The sequence below is a fragment of the Macrotis lagotis genome, chromosome 1 (genome assembly GCF_037893015.1).
Source record: "Macrotis lagotis isolate mMagLag1 chromosome 1, bilby.v1.9.chrom.fasta, whole genome shotgun sequence".
Taxonomy (NCBI): domain Eukaryota; kingdom Metazoa; phylum Chordata; class Mammalia; order Peramelemorphia; family Peramelidae; genus Macrotis; species Macrotis lagotis.
This window is the reverse complement of record NC_133658.1, coordinates 582006857-582031330: the sequence shown is the minus strand read 5'-3', so window position 1 is coordinate 582031330 and position 24474 is coordinate 582006857. Positions and strand designations below refer to the sequence as shown.

General features: G+C 39.7%; 1 protein-coding gene and 1 pseudogene across 9 annotated transcripts in view; one reads left to right on the top strand and one right to left on the bottom strand.

The window, feature by feature from the left end:
• Positions 1 to 24474, bottom strand: part of RUBCN (rubicon autophagy regulator) — a 90302-nt gene that overhangs the window by 55697 nt on the left and 10131 nt on the right. For 7 of the 9 annotated variants that reach the window (XM_074214732.1, XM_074214733.1, XM_074214735.1 and 4 more), the window contains exon 1: positions 254 to 475. The exons of the other annotated variants lie outside the window; for them this stretch is intronic. In XM_074214732.1, coding sequence (XP_074070833.1) covers positions 254 to 318 — 65 coding nt within the window. In that variant the 5' untranslated portion in view covers positions 319 to 475. Of the gene's footprint in view, positions 1 to 253; positions 476 to 24474 lie in introns of those variants that run through there. 9 annotated transcript variants of the gene reach the window in all.
• Positions 345 to 7697, top strand: LOC141507256 (ubiquitin-ribosomal protein eS31 fusion protein-like; annotated as a pseudogene).

Here is a 24474-nt window from a genome sequence, read left to right as displayed (position 1 = left end):
GCATGAGCACGTTGCAGCGGCGGCAGCGCGGTGCCCGCCCGCCCGGGCGCCCTGGGCCGGGGCTGCGCCCCTGCGCGCCCGCCTCCTCGGCCCCGGGCACTCGCCGCCCCGGGCCCCCGGGCCCGGCCCCTGGCCCGCAGCTCCCGGCGAGCCCGCCCTCTGCCCCGGGGCGGGCGCTCGGCACAGCCGCACCTCCCCTGGCTCTGCGCGCCCCGGCCCGGCCCGGCCGGCCTCCCTCCTCCCCTCCTCCCACCTGCTCTCCTCCGGCGGCGCCTCTCCGCAGCAGCCGATCTCCATGCTGGGGCTCTCGGGTCGCATCGGGAGGAGGCCTGGCCGCCGGCGGGGCCGCCGCCTCGCCTAGCCCCTGCCTGGCCGGGCTCCGGGCGTCCAAGCGCTCCGGGGAAGCCGAGGCCGGGCGCGCGGGGCCGGGAGCCTCCGGCCGGCCGAGCTGCCGCGCTGACGCCGCCGCGGCCGCCGCTGCTCCGGCGCCTCTGGCCCCGCCGCCCCCGCTTCCGCCATCGAGGACTACACCTCCCGGCACCCCACGCGGGAAGAACTACCACTCCCGACACGCGCTCCGGCGGGGGCGGGCCCGGGCCGCGACCTCGGAGTCTCTTGGCCTGGCCCACGCTTCCGTGCCTGCTCCTCTCCCGGACCGGCCTCTCCCGGCAGCCCCGCCTCCCCTGCCCACCCCGCAGCCCCTGAGCCGGAGCGGGTGAGGAGGCGGGTCCTGGGGTCCGGAGCCAGCCGGCCGGCCCGGCAGGGGCATGGACCAGCTGCCCGGCCTGCCCTGCGGCTCGGCCCAGGCACGAAGCCCTGTGCCTCCGCTCCTCAGCCCCCCCAGGGGCGCAAGATCGAGGCCCTGAGAGTGCCAACACGGCCTAAAAACTAGGCCCTATTTAAACAGCCCCCTTTAATGTGCAAACAGCGTCTGTAGTGGGGTTGCGGGTTTTGGTTTTTGCAAGGGAATGTAGTAAGGTGCCTTGCCCAAGGTCGCAAGCTAAGCATGGTCTGAGGCCGAATCTGAAGAACTTGAAGTCGGGTCCCTCCGGGCGCCAGGCCGGTGCTGTAGCCCCTGCTCCATCCAGCTGCCCCCGGAGGGCCCAGCATCCGTGAAGGGCGCCACTAGTTACTGACGTTTAGTGAGGTTTATGTTTAATTTACACCATTCTGGAGCCCTCCTCACTGCCACCACGGCTTCTGGCCCACCCAGTGATCGTCCTTTTGACGATTTAACTCTTGCAGCTGAGGAGGTACCACCCCGGAGATGCCTGAACTGATGAGCGCTTCCCACGGCTCTGTCCAAGGTTCACTGAACACCTTAACATCTGTCGGATGGCTGATGTGTTCTCCTCCCTTCCTGCTCTTCCCAAAGTTGGAGCCATAATCCAACTGAAATAAAGCAAAGAGTGGACAGAGAAGTATGTTTCATAGTTATTAAACTGTACCCTCGGTACTGACCATGTCTCTTCCCCACCTCCTCAGAATCCCCTTGTCCCAGCTATGAGGTCCAAGAACTTTCAGCAAAGTACCATGGCCCTCCCAAGCAAAAGATAAGCACCCAAACAATAAAACAGTGGATCCCTGCCTTAGCCTGAAAGGTCAGTCTTTGGCCTAGCCCCCCTCATCCACATGCCCCTCATTACCTCACCCCTGCTCTCTGAGCCCCCCCCCCCCATGGCTCCCTATATCCTCCTTAAAAGCTCAGCTCACTGCTCAGTTGATCAAACCCCAAACTCTCCTTTCCCTTTGCTGGGGAACATGATTCCCCAAACTCTCCCATCCCTCCTCTTGGCTTCTATGTAATTCACTATCTTGCTGCTTCTCCAAAGAACCTAACTTGTGAACTTTTTGTAGTAACTTGTAAACTGTTTGAGCAACTGGTGATTTAACATCTGAGCCTTTCTTAATGTCCGAGTCAGTGACTGGTGAGCCCTTCACAAAACAAACTGCCACAGAGCAATCCTTAAGTCCCTTTTTCCAGAAAGTTCATTTCTCCAGGCTCCATCTTTATGACTCCTTCCTCCTGTCTTCACAATCAGGTAAGGAAAGGAGTAAACATTTCCACAGGATTTAGTACCAACATTGAATTTGGAGGAAAAATTTGGAGGACTTTAAGAGATAGAAATGAGAAGTGAGCAGCAGACATGTGTGAAGGCACACAGGAGAGAGGCTGGGGTGATATTCTTCTGACAGGTTTGAGAATTATTAAAAGAAACAGAACAGAAAGCTGGTTTAGCTTGACCATCTAATACATGAAGGGAAGTAATGAAACAAGTCAGCAAAGTTAGCCTGGAACCTGTTTGTGAAGGACTCACAAGGCCAGGCTAGGGAGTTTATTTTTATGCTGGAAAGAAAATGGAATTACGAAAGATTCTCAATATAGGATACATGACTATTGCTGTATTTTGAAGGATGTAATTTTGCAGCTGTTTGAGGGGATGTTTGGTGAAGGAAGAAATTGGAGGCAGGGATAGTAATTATGAGGCTTTGGTCTAATGAGGGCCTAAATTATGACAGTGTAAGGGAGAGGTGGCCACTGACTAAAGATGGGAAGCAAAGTTGTGAAACTGAGGAACAAGGAGATTGGTCTAGTCCTCCCTAGAAATGACATTCGGAGGAGGGACAGGTTGGGGGAAAAGCTAATGATTTCTATTTTGGATATGTTAAACTTGAGATCTTCCAAATGGCAGAGTCCAGCAAGTAGATGACAACAGACTTTCTTAGAGAGGAGGGATTACTCAATCTTTATTTTTGTAATTCTCAAGGCTTGCCACAATGTCTTGATCATAGTAGGTACTTAATAAACTCTTATTTGTTGGTTGACTGCCTCAACAAAGGTGACTGAATATGTTACTAAAGATAAAGGAAGACAAAATGTCTAGGAGGAGGCAGGTGGTCAGGCCTGAGCAGACCAAGTTCACTGTGGTCTCAGTGAAGTAAAAGTCATTTGGGGGCCAGGCATAGAGCCAGAGGAATTCCAACAGCTTTTTCACTGGGCTTTTTTTATATGACTAATATTATTTTATTGATACTAATAATAGCTAGCATTTATATAGTCCTTTGAAGTTTGTAAAGCACCTGACAAATATTATCTAATTTCATTCATAAAATGACCCTAAAAGGTAGATGGTATTTTTATCTCCATTTATATGAGGAAAATGAAGCCTCCAGATTAAATGACATACCCAAAGTCATAAACTGTTCGGTAGTTGAGGCCAGATGTAAATTCAGGTTGCCCTGACTTCAGGTCTAAGTGTTCAATCCATTTAGTACTCTGGACTGTCTGGAGGATTGTTTTACTGCTTTTTAAAGGAAAAACTATCCTAGCCTAAGTGAAAAGGACTTTCCAACTTATTGCTTCTACCACAAAAGGGGATATGTGTGTGTGTGAGGTGAGGGAAAGGGAAGGGTCCAAGATTATGCCTAGATTATAAACCTGAGGTACTGAAAGGATATGTGTTTCAAAACAAAGAGGAAAATTTTGTGAAAGGAAGAGTTTAAGGGAAAAAGATAATGAACTCGGTTTTAGACATGTTGAATTTAAGATGTTTCTGGGACATTAATTTTGAAAAGTTTAAAAAGCAATTGGCGATATAGAACTAAAGCTCAAGATAGAGATTGGGGTGGGGCATTTAGAATCCATTTACTTAGAAGAGAAAAAAATCTCTGTAGGGGAACAGGTATTTTGTGCTTCTCTGGAGTCTTCATGTCTCAACCAAAAAAAAACAACAAATTAAACTCTCAGGTACAACCTGTTCCAAACATTTTTTTTAGGTTTTTTTTGCAAGGCAAATGGGGTTAAGTGTCTTGCCCAAGGCCACACAGCCAGGTACTCCTGACTCCAGGGCCGGTGCTTTAACCAAAAGGACACCTAGCTGCCCCTCCAAACATTTTTAATACAATTTTAAGCTTAAGAACTTATGTAGGTAACCAGAAGCCATCTACTTATGTAAATCCATGCAGGGATTTTGGTGGTCACAAATTTTAGTTTCCATTCGTACTGTGCTAGCCCAGAAACTGGTGAGAGAAAGGCCATGTATGATTCCTTCTCTTTTCTGTGGCTGAGTTGCTGCTTTTGTATATTGCTATTTTGTTTTTCTCCAAGAGATGTGAAAAGCCTAAAAATTATTTATATGTAAAATTCAAACCAAATCTCAATTCCTCTTGAGTTATATAGGTCATCATTATTCTGACCTCTTAGAAGTGGGTCAGGAACATAGTAACCTTTTTTTTAACTCCATCAAAAATATATTCTCTATCTTTCTTTAGACATCCAAACTTAGTGGTTATTTATGTTTTATTAAACCTAGGTGAGGTTTTGAGATTACCAAGATAAAGAGAAATGAGAAAAGGGCCAAGGACATAACTTTAGGGAATACCCAACAGTTAAGGGGTATGATGTTAGATGAGGAACCAGTAAAGGAGCAAACAGATGAATGAAGCAACAAAATCCAGAATAGATTCTAAAAAAGAAGATAGATAACATTTTCAAATGCAGCATCTAGGTTGAGAAGAGCTAGACCAAGACTAGGACAATTTTTTGGCAATTAAGAAATTACTGTTAACTCTAGATAAAAGGAAACAAGGATTAAGTTAAAGTTAAGTAAGGTTAATTTAGAAGTTAAGGCAAATTGATGTGGAATTTTTTTCAGGCTAATTAAAAAAGAGATACCAATTATTTCTCAAAATGCAAAAATAGAGGTTTGAAGGGAAATTACATTATGCTGTAAAGTACCAAAGATAATGAAGACATCAATAATGTATGTGCCAAATGAGGTCCTATCTACATATCTAAATGAAAAGTTAATTGAATCAGAGGGAGAAACAGTAAAACTATAATAGTTGGCAGTTTCAATGTGCCTTATTCAGATCTAGATAAATCTAATAAAAAAGATAATATGAACTTAAGGACCTAAATAGAATTTTAGAAAAGATATGCTGGTTAGATCTTTGTCAATTATTGCAAATCAACTACTTAATAAAAGTGACATATATCTCAACTCTATATGGTGCCTATCCAAAAATGGATTATGTGCTAGGTCATTAAAAAAAATCATAATAAAATGCAGAAATGCAGCTATGCTAAGGACTTTTTTTTATTGACCACAACAAAATGATAGTCAATAAAAGTCTCTAAAGGAAGGATTCAAACATAAAAGGAAATTAAATAAGTTAATCCTGAAAAAGATAATAGGTCAAAAGATAAATCATAAAAATTATAAATTTAGTAAAGAAAATAGGGCGGCTACGTGGCATAGTGGATAAAGCACCAGCCCTGGAGTCAGGAGTACCTGGGTTCAAATCTGGCCTCAGACACTTAATAATTACCTAGCTGTGTGGCCTTGGGCAAGTCACTTAACCCCACTGCCTTGCAAAAACTATAAATAGATAGATAGATAGATAGATAACTAAATAACTCAATCTTGGAAAAAGAAATTGAAATATTTATAAATACTCTTAAAGAAAAATATCCCCATGACTAGATGAATTTACAAGTAAATATATCAAGCATTCAAGAATTATTGCAACATTAAATAAGTAGTTTACAAACTAAGAAGAGAGTCTACCAAATTTATTATGTTAAACATATGGTCCTGATACTTAAATTACAGAGCAAAAACACTATAGGTCAATATTCTTAATGAATACATACAAAATATTAAATAGAAGGACAGCTAGGTGGCACAGTGGATAGAGTACCAGCCATGGAGTCAGGAGGACCTGATTTCAAATCCAGCCTGAGACACTTAATCATAGTAGGAATACTAGGTCAGGAACACAGTAACCTTTTTTTACTCCATCAAAAATATATTCTTTATCTTTCTCTGGACATCCAAGCTTAGTGGTTATTTATGTTTTATTAAACCTAGCTGTGTGACCTTGGGCAAGTCACTTAACCCCACTGCCTTAAATAAATACAATTTTTAAAAATATTAAATACATTATTAGAAAAGAGATTTTAATGATATATTATGATAATATACTTTGCTGAGGTTAGATTTATAAAAGGAATTAAAGACTGGTTCAATATTAAGAAAATACATCAATATTAGGAAAATACATTTAATAAAAAAAAACTACTTGATTAGATGGATAGATAATAGAAAATAGTTTGACAAAAATCCAATCCCTACTTTTGCTAAGACCACTAGAAAGACTAGTAACAAATGAAACTTTCTTTAATATGGTAATCAATCTGCATCTAAAACTAAGATTAAATATTGTCCATAATGGAGAAGTTCTAGAGGCCTTTCCAATAAAATTAGGAGTACTGTTAAGACTTTGTTTTGATGGGGAGGTGGGGGGAGGAAAGCAAAATTAGGGGAAAAATTGTAAAATTCAAAATAAAATCTTTCTTTAAAAAAAGAATAATAAATAACTGTTCTAGTTACATCTGAATCGTACTTGAAAGTTTGGAGAGAATTTTCAGAGATGAGATGGGAAGGAAAAAGGAAAAGAGATTTCTACATAATACTGCTGGGCATTTGTAATTTAGCTGACTAAAAATAATTATGGTGTAGGTTACATTTCTTTTAACTCCTTTATATATCTTCTATTTAGCTACATGTCTCTGTATAGTGCTTCACTTTATGATTCAAAATTTCTTAACTTTACTTTTAATTTTATCTTCTGACTTCCAAATCTAAAAACATTTGAGTCTGTTCACCATTCTTGAATTTTTTTTTATTCCTTAAGATGAAAATGATGTTTTAGCAGGATATAGTTATTAACTACAATATCAATCACTCACTTTGGTTTAACTGCATGCTTACTCAGAAAGTGCTACTGCAAATTTTGCAGCATAATACTATGCAAATTTTGGTAATGCTATTGTAGTTTTATTGCCCAAAGTATGCTGAATTACTGTATCTTAGAATTTTATTGGGGGCAGCATACTCTTCAATAAACTGAGACAGTAATATAAAATTTTCTAAATGATAAAACTGCTCAAATATGAGTTTACTTTTTAAGTTCAAAACTACTAAAGGAAAAACAAATCTGAAAGTGGTACAGTGATAAAGGCTTGTTTGGAAACATTTTACAGTGGATTTTGGGAGGGGGAAACCCTTACAAGTGATTCATTTTATATTAACTGTAACAAAGATAAAAACCACGTATTTACCATATTTCTTTAAAAATAATTTAAGTAGAGTGAGTGTGCACGCCCACGACCCACCCACCGCCCCTGATGGCCCCTGTACCTCTGCTCCCTCTCAGGTGGACCCAGCAGGTGGACCAGGCAGCGTGATGCAGATTTTCGTGAAGACCATCACCCTCCAGGTCGAACCATCTGATACCTTTGAAAATGTCAAGGCCAAGATACAAGATAAGGAAGGTATTCCCCAGATCAACAAAGATTGGAAGATGGACAGACTTTGTCTGACTACAACATTCAGGAGTCTACCCTTCATCTTGTTCTGAGGCTTCGGGGTGGTGCCAAGAAGAGAAAGAAGTCTTACACCACTCCCAAAAAGAACAGACATAAGAGAAAGAAGGTCTTGCTGTTCTGAAGTACTATAAGGTTGATGAGAATGGCAAGATTAACCGCCTTGGACAGGAATGCCCTTCTGATGAATGTGGTGCTGGAGTCTTTATGGCTAGCCATTTTGACAGGCATTATTGTGGCAAATGTTGTCTAACCTACTGCTTCAACAAGCCAGAAGACAAATAAATGTATATGTGTTAATAAAGAATTCAACTATTAAAAAAAATAATTTGAGTAGCCATTGAGTTGATTAAAATTTAAGAGAATGTCAAGAAGGGGAAAAAAACTTTTGATACAATCCTAAGAATAACTAGTGATAGCAATAAAAGAATATGGAGGAAATAAAATGGCCACTCTTCATAAGATCATAGGTTACTTGGAGTTCATTAGATTCAATTAAAATGAACAGAAGAAATCAATATCTTCATGAAAAATAACAGTATGGAAAGTTATGTTGACTCAAAGACCCCATGGTTCTGAGTCCTTCTTGTCAATCAGTGTTGAGGGAGGTTCTGCTGAGAGAGGTGTCACCCTATCACCATCTTCTTTATTTCCTGTTATTCAGGAAGTACCTGATCACCCCCTCCAGACCCCCACCTGTTACACCAACAATTGAGAATCTGAGATGCAAGGGCCCATCCCCTTTTAATGCCATGGGCCTATCAAATTGGCTTAATCTCATTATAAAAGTTTTCAATGAAGGCTAATTTCATCTTTTTTGTTTGTTTTTTAGCAAGGTAATTGCCCAAGATCTCACAGAAGCTAACTCCATCTTGAATCACTTGATGATCTCTAATGATCAGCCTCTCAACATGTTGCTACTTTGGTAGCAACATAATAAACTATCCATTTTCTTTCTCCTGATTTTTATCTCAATTAGGGCAAAAGAGTGAACAAAGAATTTTCTTTTTAGCAAGAGGATATAAGATAAAACCACCCAAATCATCAGCTTTTCTACATATTGTCAACAAACCCCAAAAGAGACTATAAAAAGAAATTCTATTCCAAACTATTATAAAATAATATATAAAATATCTGGGTTCAAACACTTACTGCCTTTGTGACCATAGGCAAGTCACTGAGGACTACATGAGTTTGGCCTTAAAAATAATAATTAAATTAAATATATATTAACCTTCAGAGTTTATCCTAATAAAGGACAAATTTTAACTTCCACAGTTTGACCTTAAGAGTAAAAGAGAATTAGATTAACATACACGTTTTTCCCATGAGAAAAACCTTGTATTCCAAAGAAGCACATAAGCCTCCCCTTGTTTGATAAGTAGACTGTTCCTGAACATTGTGTTCCAAGACAAGTTACCTTACTTCAGTAAAAGTTATAATCCTGAAGGTTATTCTCACCATCTGGACAGTGAGCTAATATTTTATGAAAACCTTTTTTATTCTCTTCTTTGTTGCTGGGATAGATTTTCACAAGTAGAATGTAACTTTGAAGACTAATCAATGTGTGGGTGGGGGAGAGGAAGGCCTGGCTAAAGAGAGCCCCCAAATGGAGTCCAGAACTGGAGATTTTCTACTATTTTGACTATCAAAAGAAGGGTTCTTCAAAGCCATCTCAGGCTGGTCCACTCAAAGAAGGGAGTGGCTCCCAATGGGGCAACTCAGGAGGAGCTGGCTATCAGACTTTCTATTAAAAGGAGTGCCTTATCAATTATGCTTAAGACCTCCACAAAAGCAAAGATAATCTTCCCCTCCAGGATGTCAGCACACTCCCGGACATTAGATACAGTGGAATTTGTTATTAGGAGTCAGCATCATTTCACCCTGCTTACCTCAGTTCCTCTTTTATAAAATGAGAGAGAAGGAAATGGCAAACCACTCTAGTATTTCTGCCAAGAAAACCCCAAATGGAGTCACCAAGAAACTGAACAACAACATATAAAATATCTGGTACAAAGATACACAAAGAAGAAATATATAAATTATAAATATGAGTGAAATATTCCCAATAAAACCATTTCAGGGTTAATATTTCTAGTGAAGTCCTCTCAGGGTTAAGAAATATTAAAGAATGGACAAACTTATTCTTAAACTATTTCTAGAAGAAAGCCCCTTGGATTCCAAACAGGTGGCTCACTCTCCTAATTTTTGACAAAACCACTTTTGCTGATTACTAAAAGGATAGTAGACTTTTTTCCCATGAGAAAAACCTTGCATTCCAAAGAAGCACATAAGCCTCCCCTTGTTTGATAATAAGTAGACTGTTCCTTAACACTGTGTTCCAAGACAAGTTACATTACTTCAGTAAAATAGTTATAATCCTGAAGGTTATTCTCACCATCTGGACAGTGAGCTAATATTTTATGAAAACCTTTCATTCTTTTCTTTGTTGCTGGGGGTAGAATGTCACTTTCAAGACTAACCAATGAGTTGAGGGACTATAAGGAGGAGGGGATTTCATTAGGCCATATAATCTTGCTTGACTGTCAATTCAGGGCAGCTCCTTGATCTTCCCTACCTTTCTGAGACTTGGAGTGTGCCCTTTTCTCAAGAAAAGCCAAAATAAACTTTTTTTTTTTTTTTTTTTTTTTTTTGCTCAGAGGAGTTTCTATACTCATTTAAGTGGATTTTTATCCCACACAGTTTGGTGCATGGGTGGGGAAATTAACCCCCTCCTTAAGACTCACCTGGACACAGACACAAACAGGCACTATGTCAGCAGCTTGTGATTTAGTGCCCAGGCAGATCCCTTTAGGAGCGAGGGAAGAATCCCCAAGAGAAACTTAGTTTGAGCAAAATTGAAAGCTAAAGGACCTCCAGAGGTAGCACCACAAGGAGAAACCCCACCACAGGAAAAGACTCAGAGATGGCACACCCCGGGTCCATAAATTTGTGTATACAAGCCCTGGGAGACCCGACCCTTGTCACCCCCACACAGCTCAAACCTGCATATTGAATCTGATAGGTGAAGCAAAAAGGGCAGGGGTGGAAATACTCCCAAGCAATTAATATAGTGTGTAGGGAGAGATTCTCTAGAAGTCCAAGCAATTAGAGTCCGTAAGGACAAGACAGAGGGTCCAGAAATGCTGGCTGAGAGCTCTAGGGTCTAGACTTAATAATGGGGAAGAAATCCAAAGTAAAAAGGGAAAACTGCAGAAAATGATAAAATGTTGTTGACTTTTTCTCTTATCTGCTTCCTCATGGTGATTCTGTGTTGTTGCCTGAAGGCTTTCTCCTCCTCTCCCTCCTACCCCCTCCCTGCTTCTTTTCTCCCAGGGCACTTGCCTAAGTTTGTTTATTTTGGGGTTTTTTGGTTTGTTTTATCTCAACCTTGGGAGGGAAGCAGGAGCAAAAAGAGAATTTATTAAGAAAAAGGACTAATAAATAATGGAGAGAATTGTTTCATGAGGACTTAGTAAAATAAGTGTTAAAAGGGGATCTGAGAACACAAGAAGCCCCAGGAAAGATTTTTGGACCTGCCTCCTTATGAGAGAAGTTATGTGGTTTATTCTATCTGAAGAGGGGAACAGGGGACATTCCAATTAGGCTATGAGATTTTTTTTAAGTAGCTGTTTGCCTTCTCAAAAGTTTTACCAGTTAAAATCAAGAAGTGTTAAATATTAAAACCTTTGAATAGAAAATGTATTGTGAAAAGTGCAATCATATATGTGGGTTTTATAGCTGTAAAATAAAGTTTTAACTAAGCTATGGGGATCTAGTTCAGAACAGTATTACCTACAGTCAAAAAAGTTAATGAAAAAGAATATTAGGGGGAAAAGTAAGTTTTATAGTCTGAGTAAGAGGTTCTGAAAGAACTGGGAAGAAAATCAAGGCATAGAGACAATTATGGTTTTTGAAATATTTGTTAAGTATGGAAATTGGTTAAAGTATGTAGACAATGTTTGAGCAGGTTTGACATTGTATAAGTAAAAGGATTGATTTGGGGATTTGGGGAGCCTTGGGAGGTGATTTAAAAAATCAATGTAAGAGGGCAGCTAGGTGGTGCAGTGGATAGAGCACTGGCCCTGGAGTCAGGAGTACCTGAATTCAATAATTATCTAGCTGTGTGGCCTTGGGCAAGCCACTTAACCCCATTTGCCCTGCAAAAAAAAAAAAAAAACTAAAAAAAAATCAATGTAAGAAAAAAGGGTAGTATAGAAAGCTAAAAGTTCAAATGGAGATTTATGTTTAAATGGGGTTGAGGTAATCTGAAAATAGCATTAAATTAACACTTGCAATATCTGGTGATGAATTGACAGAAAAGCGATAAATCCAATAAGAGGGAAAGTTTGCTATGAAAGCAATTGCTAGGTAAATGTTAATGATTTTATTATGTTATTATTGATTCCATAATGTGCTAATCTTTTGTACAAAATAATCTGAAGATATATGTAAAACTGAATTAAAAATTAAAATTAAAAATTAAAAAAATTAAAAAAAATTATAAAGAAAAAAAAAAGGTTGGCTTTTTTTTTATTCTAGTGTTTTATGTCTCCTCCAGAGTCATAGAAGGAAAAAGAATTAATGGAAATGTTATAAATCAATAGGGACAGAATGGCTGTGGTGGAGACTGGGAATCTGACAAAACTATTGTCAGAACAGACTAAGTTATATGCTTTTAATCAAGCTTTAGTATTACTAAACAAGGGGAAGGTAATATTTTACATCGATTCAAATTATGCTTGGGGTATAGTTCATGTATCTGGGGGGAAAATCTGGGCTGAGTGAGTAATAATAAACAGTAAAGTGAAAGAATTAGTACAGATTACTTTAATGTCTCAAATTGACAGGAATCTCCAATTCCCAGGACATAAAATGTTCTAACATTAAGAACTGTTGGTCAGTGAGAATTGAAAACTCTTATAAGTTAGATCACTGAGAAGTTAGAATTGCACTGATAAAGATAAAAAGAATTTGCAAACTTTTTAGACTTGGAAAGATTTAAGGTTATTTTGAATATGACTTGGAATTTATGAGAAGTACAAAGAAAATCTTGTAATTATAGAAAGGGATTTTTTAGCAGCAACTGGTCTTAACTTTTCGGGGTTGCAAATTTCTAGGGAGTAAAGGGAATATACATGAAATTGAAATAATGTGAGAATTTAAAATTGTGTCACAATAATAAACAATGAATGAATTCAGGTTTAACCTATCACATTTGTAAAGACTGTTATGAGAAAACTAGAGAATACAATTCCAACAGGTTTTATCTCTCAAGGTCTTTTTGGCCCAGAGAATTTGTAAAAGGCTTTGTTTTTTCACCTCATGTTTATAAAAGGGAATATATATACATGTAAGATCAATGGAGCTTATTATTCTCTGTTATTGGAGAAGAAATTTTATGTGTACACTGGCATGGGTAAAAAGTGTACATTGGGCTTTTGAAATTATCATAGGTATGTGATATGAAATTATCATATGTGTAAGAAATCTGTGGAGAATCTTATTTTCTTTGTTTTGAAAATAGAAGTGTATTTGGAAGAAAAGATAAATAAATATATAAAGCACATATTTAGAAGAGGTTTGTTTATCAAAGATATTTAACTATAAGGTTAACTTTAAGAGAACCTGTTGTTTTGTTTTGCTTTAAGAGAATGATATGTCAGCATGAAAACCCTTATGTTTCAGGTAGGTTAAGAGTTTAATGTTTAAATTTTAAAGACGTAAAATTGCAGATTTCTTCCCCCACATTAAATGCAGATAAGGAAGTATAGGAAGTATAGTTTACAAGAGATTGGAAGGTATATATTAACTACAAGATACCCTTTCCAATAATATTGAATAAATGTGAGGGGCTTTGGAAAATGATTAGGAAATTAAAAATTATATAACCCTAATGATCCTCTTTTGGAAATATAAACTATTTTTATTGCCATGCTGTCAACCTGAAATTAATGATTGATTTCTTTGTAGGGATAATGAGGGAAATTATCAAAGGTCATGACCCTCTGGGTTCCCTGAAATTTTTTTAAATTTTTTTATACATTAATAAAATATTCTTGTTTAAGAGTAAACAAAATACCCCATCCCTCCCCACCAAAAAATATAGACTCTCTTGAGCAATAAAGTAAAGGGGAAAGAAAAAAATTAAAATTAAAAAAAAGTAGTAATAATTGAAGGCATGGCCAGGTGGTTCAGGGGACAGAGCACCAGCCCTGGAGCCAGGAGCACCCCGCTCCATACACCCAACCATCACCCAGCTGTGTGACACGCAAGCTACCCCAACCACACTGCTCTGCAAAAACCAAAAAAAGAAAAAACAAGACCTAAAATAAAATAAAATAGTGATAATAATAGGGGCGCCTGGGTGGCCGACAGAGCACTGGCCCTTGAGCCAGGATCACCCATGTCCAAATCCGGCCTCAGACACCTAACAATCACCCTGCTATGTGGCACCAGGCAGGCCATCCAGCCCCATTTGCCCTGCACCCCCCCAAAATAATAATAATAATAATTACAAATGTGCTTCAGTCTGTGTTCCAACACCACCAAACCTGTCGCGGGTGGATCACATTCTTTATGATAAGTCCATCACAAAAGTTACTTCCATATTTTTCCACCATTGCCATTGCTGATCACAATTCCCTCTTTTCGTATTTCTCTACTACCATGTACTATATTCTCTCACCTTTCACTCTGACTCTGCTGTAGGGTAGCTGAGTGGCATAGCAGACAAATCCCTGGCCCTGGGGCCAAGAGGCCCCAAGCCCCCATACCACCCCTTTAGGCCCAGCATCCACTTGGCCCTATGGTCCCAGACAGGCCATCCAATCCCAGCCACTTGCAAGAAGTAAAAAAGAAAATGTGTTATATCTGACCACTCCCCCCTGGTCCATCCTCTCCTCCTTCATTTACATCCCCACGCATTCCCCCCTGTCTCCCCACTCCTTCTTACTCCAGATGCCTATACCCCATTGAGTATATATGCTGTTTCCTCTCTTAGCCACCTCTGGTGAGAGCAAAGTTTCCCTCATTCCCCTTGCCTCTCCCCTTCCATATCATTGCAATAGCTCATTGTAACAAAGAAAAATCTTGTTATATGAAATATCTTGGCCTAAACCCCCTCTCCTTTTTCTTTCTCCCATTACATTTCCCTTTTTTCTATTGACTCCATTTTTACACATTTTATCTTCAAATTCAGCTTTCTCGTGTGCTTCATCTATAAAAGCTCCTTCTACCTGCTCTGTTAATTGAGAAGGTTCATATGAGCATTATCAGTGTCATTTTTCTATGCAGGAATACATACAGTTTATCATCATTAAGTCCCTCATATTTTCCCCTTCTCCAATCTCTATGCTTCACCTGAGTCCTGTATGTGAAGATCAAACCTTCTGTTCGGCTCTGGCCATTCCAACAGGAACATTTGAAATTCCCCCGGTTCACTGAAAGTCCATCTTTTTCCCTGGAAGAGGACATTCAGTTTTGCTGGGTAGTTCATTCTTGACTGCTCTTTTGCCTTCCGGCATATTATATTCCAAGCCCTACAAGCTTTTAATGTAGTTGCTGCTAAGTCCTGTGAGATATTGATTGCAGCTCCATGGTATTTGAATTGTGTCTTTCTGACTGCTTGTAATATTTTTTCTTTAACTTGGGAGTTCTGGAACTTGGCTATAATATTCCTGGGGGTTGGTTTTTTGGGATCTCTTTCTCGGGAGGATCAGTGGATTGTCTCCATTTCTAATTTGTACTCTGCTTCTAGGATATCAGGGCAATTTTCCTGTAGTAATTGTTTGAAAATGATGTCAAGGGGGGTGGCTAGTTGGTGTAGTGCAAGGGGGGCGGCTAGTTGGTGTAGTGCATAAAGCACCGGCCCTGGAGTCAGGAGTACCTGGGTTCAAATCCGGTCTTAGATACTTAATAATTACATAGCTGTGTGGCCTTCAGCAAGCCATTTAACCCTTATTTGCCTTGCAAAAACCTAAAAAAAATGATGTCAAGGCTCTTTTCCTGATCATGATTTTCAGGTATTCCAATAATTTTTAAATTATCTTTCCTAAGTCTGTTTTCCATATCAGTTGTTTTTTCAATGAGATGTTTCACATTTTCTTCTAATTTTTCATTCTTTTGGTTTTGAAGTATTGATTCCTGATTTCTCATAAATTCAGCAATCTCCCTGACTTCTATTCTTTGTCTGAAGGATTTGTTTTCCTCAGAGAGCTTTCTTATCTCTTTTTCCATCTGGCCCATTCTGCTTTTTAAAGCATTCTTCTCCTCAATCACTTTTTGAACTGTTTTATTCATTTGACCTAATGATGGTTGGGTGTATGGAGCGGGGTGCTCCTGGCTCCAGGGCTGGTGCTCTGTCCCCTGCACCACCTGGCCATGCCTTCAATTATTACTACTTTTTTTTTAATTTTAATTTTTTTCTTTCCCCTTTACTTTATTGCTCAAGAGAGTCTATATTTTTTGGTGGGGAGGGATGGGGTATTTTGTTTACTCTTAAACAAGAATATTTTATTAATGTATAAAAAAATTTAAAAAAATTTCAGGGAACCCAGAGGGTCATGACCTTTGATTTAGCATACTATTTTCTTCAGCATTTTTTGGATTTCCTTGACTAAGCTTCTGACTTCATTTTCATGTTTTTCCTGCATCTCTCTCATTTCTTTTCCCAGTTTTTCTTTAGAAAGAATCCCTCATTTGATTTTCAAAGTCTTTTTTTGAGCTCTGTCATAGCCTGAGCCCAATTTCTGTTTTTCTTGGAGTCTTTAGATGCAGGAGCTTGTACCTCCTCAACTTCAGACTGAATGTTTTGATCCTTCTTGGGCTCACAGGCAAAATATTTCTCAATGGTGTTCCTCTTGTTTCTCTACTTACTCATCTCTCCAGCCTGTGCCTGGTTTTGGGGGTGCTTCTTGAGCTTTTGGGACACTCCTACAAGCATCTCAGTGTGTGAGGCTCTGTCCTCCCTCCTGGTCTGTGAATGGCCATAAGCACCCCCCCCCCGCCATGGGGCTGAGGTGGGGGGGCCCTGCTGTTCTTTTGGGGGGCCTATACTGCGATCAGGATCTGAATGTGGTCAGAACCCCAGAGTCCTGTTCCAGGGACAGAGGACAGAGCTCTGCAGTCTCTCTCTCTCTTCACTCCCCTCCCTAGGTTCAATGGACTCATGCCCTGGGGGCTCCTGCTTACCAGCTCTGCCTGCTTCTGTTTCCTGGATCTGGACTGCTTTGGCCATGCTGCTCACTATGTGACCTGAGGGCTGGGCTTCACATGCTTGCTCTGGCAGAGGTCCCCCGCTGTTCCTCCCCCCCCCAAGTTGTGCCTGCTGTTGGGGTGTAACTCAGGAGACTCCTCTGCTGCTGTGAGCCATGGCTCCCAGCGCCCTGGGGCTGCCTCCAGGAGGCTGAAGTTCTTTCGTTCTGGCGGGCAGCCCCTCCAACCTCAGGGAGCAGAGCCTTTCTGCTCTTTTCCAAGTTACCTTGAGTAGGAGAACTGCCTCTCTGGGTCACTCTGTGAGTTCTGTCTCTCGAAAATTTAGTTAGAGTCCTTAGTTTAGAAGTTTTATCAGAGAGCACCTAAGAGAGGATCCTCTCTTGTTGACATCTTGGCTCCGCACCACCGTCCCTGAAATTTTTAAATGGTGTGTTGGACCTTGCTCTAGATCTGTAGGTCTAGGTATAAATGTAATAATGGAAAGATTTTTGTGAAATCTAGTGGTTGTTATACTTATTACTGTTTTGTTAAATTTAGAGACCCTTAAAATATTCTAATGGATTGAATGAATTCTGAAAAGTGATAATTTGTATTTCAAACATGGCTAATAATTAAACAGGTTTATTATAGAGAATTCTTTGTATAAGAACTTGCTAATTATATACACACACACACATACACACACACACACACACACATATATAAACTGGAATTTTTGTGGTTATATGTATTATATATATTTATAACCTCAAAGTTGTGGTTGTTTGAACTAAAAGCACCTGAGCAACATTGGAAAGACAATAATGATAACAATTTGTGATTTTTTTTTCTGTGACAATCTCTGGCTAATTGTTATGTGAGAATTCTTAGAATAATCTCCTAGACAAAGGAAGTGTTTATTTATTGTAATACAGCAGGCTAGCCAAGAGGCCTCTTATATACCATCTTTATCCAGAAATAAAACAGCTATGATTTCAGACAAAGGAATGTGGGTCTGCAGATTAGAAGTTAGTGCCACTAGGAGGATAATAGACCTTCTAGTTAAATTGTGAAACATATTTGTGAAGTTTTATTTATTTTTTTTTTGGTATGTCAAGGAATACTCCAGATGGTGGAGGAACTTGACTGCTTTTTGAATGTTTAGAAAATAACCTTATTGGGGCAGAGCCAAGATGGCGACAAGAAAGGATCAAGTCTTAGGTGCTCTCTGATAAAACTTCTAAACTAAGGACTCTAACTAAACTTTTGAGAGACAGAACCCACAAAGGGACCCAGTGAGGCAGTTCTCCTATTCAAGGTAATCTGGAAAAGAGCAGAAAGGCTCTGCTCCCCGGGGTCAGAGGGGCGGCCTGCCAGAGCCAAAGAACTTCAGCCTCCCGGAGGAAGCCCCAGGGAGCTGGGCACCGCAGCTCACAACAGAAGGGGAGTCTCCTGAGCTACACCCCGGGGAGCATCGGGCACAAAGTGGAGGAACAGCAGGGGACCTCTGCCAGAGCAAGCACTTGGAGCCCAGCCCTCAGGGCACACAGCAAGCAGCTTGGTCTTTCGGCAGCACCCAGACCTGGAAACAGAAGCAGGCTAGCCAGTAAGCAGGAGCCTCCAGGGCACGAGCCCATTGAACCTAGGGAGGAGAGTGAAGAGAGAGACTGCCGAGCTCTGTCCTCTGCCCCTGGAACAGGACTCTGGGGCTCTGACCACATTCAGATCCTGATCGCAGTCTAGGCCCCCCCCCCCCCCACCTCAGCCCTGTGGTAGACGGAGCACATATGGTTATTCACAGACCAGAAGGGAGGACAGAGACTCACACACTGAGACCCTTGTGGGAGTGCCCCTAAAGCTCAGGAAGCACCCCCAAAATAGGCTTAGGCTGGGAAAATGAGCAAGCAGAGAAAAAAGAGGAACACCATTGAGAAATACATTATCTATGATCCCAAGAAGGATGAATATACTCACTCTGAAGATGAGGAAACACAAGCTCCTGCATCTAAAGACTCCCAGAAAAACAGAAACTGGGATCAGGCTATGACGGAGCTCAAAAAAGGCTTGGAAAATCAACTGAGGAGTTAGAAGAAAAACTGGGAAAAGAAATGAGAGAGATGCAGGAAAAACATGAAAATGAAGTCAGCAGCTTAGTCAAGGAAATCCAAAAAATGCTGAAGAAAATAGCATGCTAAAAACCAGCTTAGGTCAAATGGATAAAACAGTTCAAAAAGTTATTGAGGAGAAGAATGCTTTAAAAAGCAAAACTAGCCAGATGGAAAAAGAGGTAAGAAAACTCTCTGAGGAGAACAAATCCTTCAGACAAAGAATAGAATTCAGGGAGATTGATGAATTTACCAGAAATCAGGAATCAATACTTCAAAACCAAAAAAAAAATGAAAAATTAGAAGAAAATGTGAAATATCTCATTGAAAAAACAACTGATATGGAAAACAGGCTTAGGAAAGATAATTTAAAAATTATTGGAATACCTGAAAGTCATGATCAGGAAAAGAGCCTTGACATCATTTTCAAAGAGTTACTACAGGAAAATTTCCCTGATATTCTAGAAGCAGAGGGCAAAATAGAAATGGAGAGAATCCACTGATCCCCGCCCCCCGAGAAAGAGATCCCAAAAAACCAACCCCTAGGAATATTATAGCCAAGTTCCAGAACTTCCAAGTCAAAGAGAAAATATTACAAGCAGCCAGAAGGACACAGTTCAAACATCATGGAGCCGCCATCAGGATCACACAGGACTTAGCAGCAACTATATTGGAAGCTTATAGGGCTTGGAATATAATATGCCAGAAGGCAAAAGAGCTTAGAATGCAGTCAAGAATGAACTACCCAGCAAGGCTGAATGTCCTCTTCCAGGGAAAAAGATGGACTTTCAGTATTCCAGGGGAATTTCAAATGTTCCTTTTGGAATGGCCAGAGCTGAACAGAAGGTTTGATCTTCAGATACAGGACTCAGGTGAAGCATGGAGATTGGAGGAGAGGGGGAAAATATGAGGGACTTAATGAGGATGAACTGCATGTATTCCTGCATAGAAAAATGACACTGATAATACTCATATAAACCTTCTCAACTAATAGAGCAGGTAGAGGGAGCTTTTATAGTTGAAACACAGGAGAAAGCTGAATTCAAAGATAAAATATGGTGTAAAAATAGAGTCAATAGAAAAAAAGGGAAATGGAATGGGCGAAAGAAAAAGGAGAGGGGGAATAGGCCAAGATATTTCATATAATCAGATTTTTCTTTATTACAATGAGCTATTGCAATGATATGGAAGGGGAGAGGCAAGGGGGGAATGAGGGAACCTTTGCTCTCACCAGAGGTGGCTAGGAGAGGAAACAGCAAATATACTCAATGGGGTATAGACATCTGGAGTAAGGGGGGGGGCAGGGGGAAGGAGGGGGAATGTGAGTGATGGAGCAGAGGATGGACCATGTGGGGAGAGTGGTCAGATATAACCCATTTTCTTTTTTACTTCTTGCAAGGGGCTGGGATTGGAAGGCCTCTCCAGCACCGTGGGGCCAGGTGGATTCTGGGCCTAAGGGGTGGTATGGGGGCTCAGGGCCTCTTGGCCCCAGGACCAGGTATCTGTCTGCTGCGCCACTCAGCGACCCTACAGCAGAGTCAGAGTGAAAGGAGAGAGAAAATATTGTACATGGTAGTGGAGGAATAAGAAAGGAAGGAGTTGCGATCAGCAATGGCAACGTTGGAAAAATATGGAAGTAACTTTTGCGATGGACTTACCATAAAGAATGTAATCCACCTATGACAGAGTTGTTGGTGTTGGAACAAAGACTGAAGCACATTTTTTATTATTATTATTTGGGGGAGGGTCCAGGGCAAATGGGTCTGGTTAGCCTGCCTGGGGCCACATAGCAAGGTGATCTTTGGGTGTCTGAGGCCAGATTTGGACCTGGGTACTCCTGGCTCAAGGGCCAATGCTCTGTCTGCCACCCAACCACCCCTACTATTATTACTATTTTATTTTATTTTGGGTCTTTTTTTTCCCTTCTTTTTGGTTTTTGCAGGGCAGTGGGGATCAGGTGGCTTGCATGTCTATGGGACTGGATGTGGGCTCAGGTGCTGGGGGCTCCAGGGCTGGTGCTTTGTCCATTGCACCACCTGGCCATACCTACAATTATTAGTATTTTTTTTATTTTAATTTTTTTTCTTTCCCCTTTACTTTATCGCTCAAGCAAGTCTATATTCATTGGAGGGAGGGGGTATTTCGTTTACTCTTAAACAAGAATATTTTATTAATGTAAAAAAAACATTTGTACAAAATGAGAATAAAAAATAAAAGTAAAAAAAAGAAAAAGATAATAACCTTATTTAATGTATTCTGATGATAAGGACACTCAAGAGTAGATATAGGTGATATGTGAGTAGGGAAGAGGGCTGATTGATTGTGACCCCTCCCCCCATCCAGATTAGAATTAGCATTTACTCCTTGTGAAGTAGATTCACTTGGAGATCTCATTAGATGGAATTACTATTTTAGATCATGGGACTTTTAATTGGCTTTTGTTTTGTGTCTGACATCAGGTATGATCAGCAAAGGAAGTGCTGTTGAGTAAATGCTCTCTTGAAGTCTGGAAGCCAGAAGGTGGTTTGGACACTACACAGTTGACGGGTGTATTGGGAGAAAAAGCTGAAGTGGCCAATTTCAGTGCAACCTGAGACTGGATCCTTTGGACTTGACTTCCCCAAATGTGACATTTGAATAATGTCTCACTGTATAAATCTGAAATTTGACTTAAGGTGTCTGATTAACCACATGACCTCTGCCTGGAAACTCACACTCAAAATTATATCTGTAAAGGAATTTTCCTTTGATGTCCTGGATCTTTATAGTAAATCGCTAAAGGTCAATCTGATATAGAAATTTTAGTTTAAGTGGAGCTTTAATAGCTAGATAGGCTAGCATGTGGTGTTAATCTCTGCTGCTAGCTATATGTTTTGAGAAGAATTAAGATTCCTTGATTTGATTTGATTTTATGCTAGGAGAAAGGATATTTAGGTAAGAAGAATAAAGATGGTTTATATAATCTCAAGATACACTTCTGTGCAGTAGCAATTTCAAGTTCTACTTTGAGAAGGGAATGTAAGTCAGTTGAGTATATCAGGAGAAGAATCACCTACAGTTTAGTTAGAAACATTTTGGAAAGAAAGAAGAATTTATTTTAATTAAAGATGCTTGAGTTATTTTGATGAAGAGCAAGAGATTAAGGGTACTTGTATATCATTTGCTAGACATTCTTTATATACATCTTAGGATGGTCATCTAATGTAAATATTATAAGCTCAAGTTAACTTGATAATTTTCAACACATTCACTTGTTAAGTGAACAATTATAGAAGTTATACTTTTGTTGAAGTAAAGGATGTATATCAATTGATGGTGAGTAAGGCAAAATGTGAATTTTAATAGCTTTAGTATTTTATGGTCTAATGATGAAAATATGAGTCTAATAAGATGTTGTGTTACAAAGTTCCTTTACCAGAAGAGGAGATTTCAACAAGTCATCTGAATTGGAGATTGGAATGGACTCTGCAGATACAGAAAGATATTGAATACCTCCAGCAGAAAAGAAAGAGGCCAGATGAGTTCACCTTCCTCCATTGTGCCTATGTGGGTGTATATGGGTTGTTTGGTCAGGTTCCCCAGTGGACAGGAAGATGGGAAGATGGGTCCCCAGTAGAAAGGAAGAGAGAATAGAACCTGAGGGGGTATTAAGGATAGTGTGAGAGGTCTTCAGATGCAAAATATATATGTGTATGTATGTATGTGTGTGTGTGTGTGTGTGTGTGTGTGTGTGTGTGTGTGTGTGTATATATATATATATATATATATATATATATTAAGAAAAAAAAGGAAGAGTGGATTAAGTGGAATATTCCCAATAAAACTATTTCTAGTGAAATCCTCTCAGGGTTAAGAAATATTAAAGAAAGAACAAACTATTATTCTTAAACTATTTCTAGAAGGCTACTTTTACTGATTACTAGAAGGACAGTAGATTTTTTCCCATGAGAAAAAACCTTGCATTCCGAAGAAGCATATTAGCCTCCTCTTGTTTGAAGTAGACTGTTCCTAAGACACTGTGTTCCAAGACAAGTTACATTTCTTCAGTAAAATAGTTATAATTCTGAAGGTTATTCTCATCATCTGGATGGTGAGATAATATTTTATGAAAATCTTTCATTCTTTTCTTTGTTGCTGGGGTAGATTTTCAAAAGTAGAAAGTTAATTCTGAGGACTAACCAATGAGTCAACAGAGAGAAGGTCAATAGGGAGGAGGAGGGGATTGCGTTAGGCCATATAATCTTGCTTGACTGTCAATTCGGGGCAGCTCCTTGATCTTCCCTACCTTTCTGAGACTTGGACTGTGCCCTTTCTCTTGAGAAAAGCCAAAATAAACTTTTTTTTTGTCAGAGGAGTCTCTATATTTTTTAAGTGGATTTTTTTTTTAGGTTTTTTCCAAGGCAAATGGAGTTAAGTGGCTTGCCCAAGGCCACACAGCTAGGTAATTATTGTCTGAGGCCAGATTTGAACTCAGGTACTCCTGACTCCAGGGCCAGTGTTCTATCCACTGCGCCACCTAGCCACCTAGCCACCCCTTAAGTGGATTTTTATCCCACACAAGTACAAAGCATTCTTTACAGAAATGAAGGAAAATTTAGATTATTGGATAAGAATTATTAATGGTTCAGTCATACTATCAAAATACAAATCATAATACACAAAAATTCCCTTAAAAATTTAATGTCATGCTGAAAAGGCCAAGGCTTTCAAGGGAAAATATAAAAAAAAGTAGGAGTGAAATGGACATACTAGTAGCAGAGCTCAAATTACACTTAAAAGCAATAATATTTAAACAATTTTTTTATTGGTTAAAATCCATGCTATTTCCTCAGTGAAACATATTAAAAAAAAAAGTGCACAAACTACCAAACTGAGATTCACTATTTGACAAAAACTGATGGAGAAAACTGAAAAGCACTCTAGAAGGAATTATATTTAAATCAACATCTGATACCTTATGCTACAACAAGCTCCAAAGGAATACATAACCTAGACAAAAAAGGTAATATAGGGGGCAGCTAGGTAGTGCAGTGGATAAAGCATGGGCCCTGGAGTCAGGAGTATTTGGGTTCAAATCCAGTCTCAGACACTTAATAATTACCTAGCTGTGTGGCCTTGGGTAAGCCACTTAACCCCATTTGCCTTGCAAAAACCTAAAAAAAAAAAAAAAAAAAAGGTAATATAAACAAAATTAGAGGAAGAGAAAATGCCTTTTACAATTAGGGATACAAGAAGTATTCTCTCCTGATAGAGAGAATAACAGGGCAGAAAAATAATTTTGATTATGTAAATCAAAATATTTGTGCAAAAACAAAAGCATGCCTTTAGAATTAGAGGGGGAAATGGCAAAAATCTTTGTAGCAAATTTCTCTGATAAAAATCTGATATCCATAATAGATATGGAACTGATAGAAGGAATGAATGAGTGAGCAACAAAATATTTATGTGCCAAATAAAGTGCTACTGAAAGGAACAAGAACTTTCTAATGGATCCACAAGTTTCATGAGCAGTTTCCATTTTCTGGCCTTGTTTGCTTAAGAAAATGTTAATATTTATTAATGACTTTCTAGGGCAAAATAAAATAATTTTTTTAAAAATCTGAATATCAAACAACAAATTTTGCCAGCAAACAAGACCTTCAGCTTTGAAGTAACAAATTCAGATAGGAATGAAAAGTATTGATCAAGTGCTTACCATGAGATGTGCTAAGCACTAGGAATATGAATGAAGATTGTAGAGGCAGATGGTCCCTACTCTCAAGAAGTTTACATTCTAAGGGGATG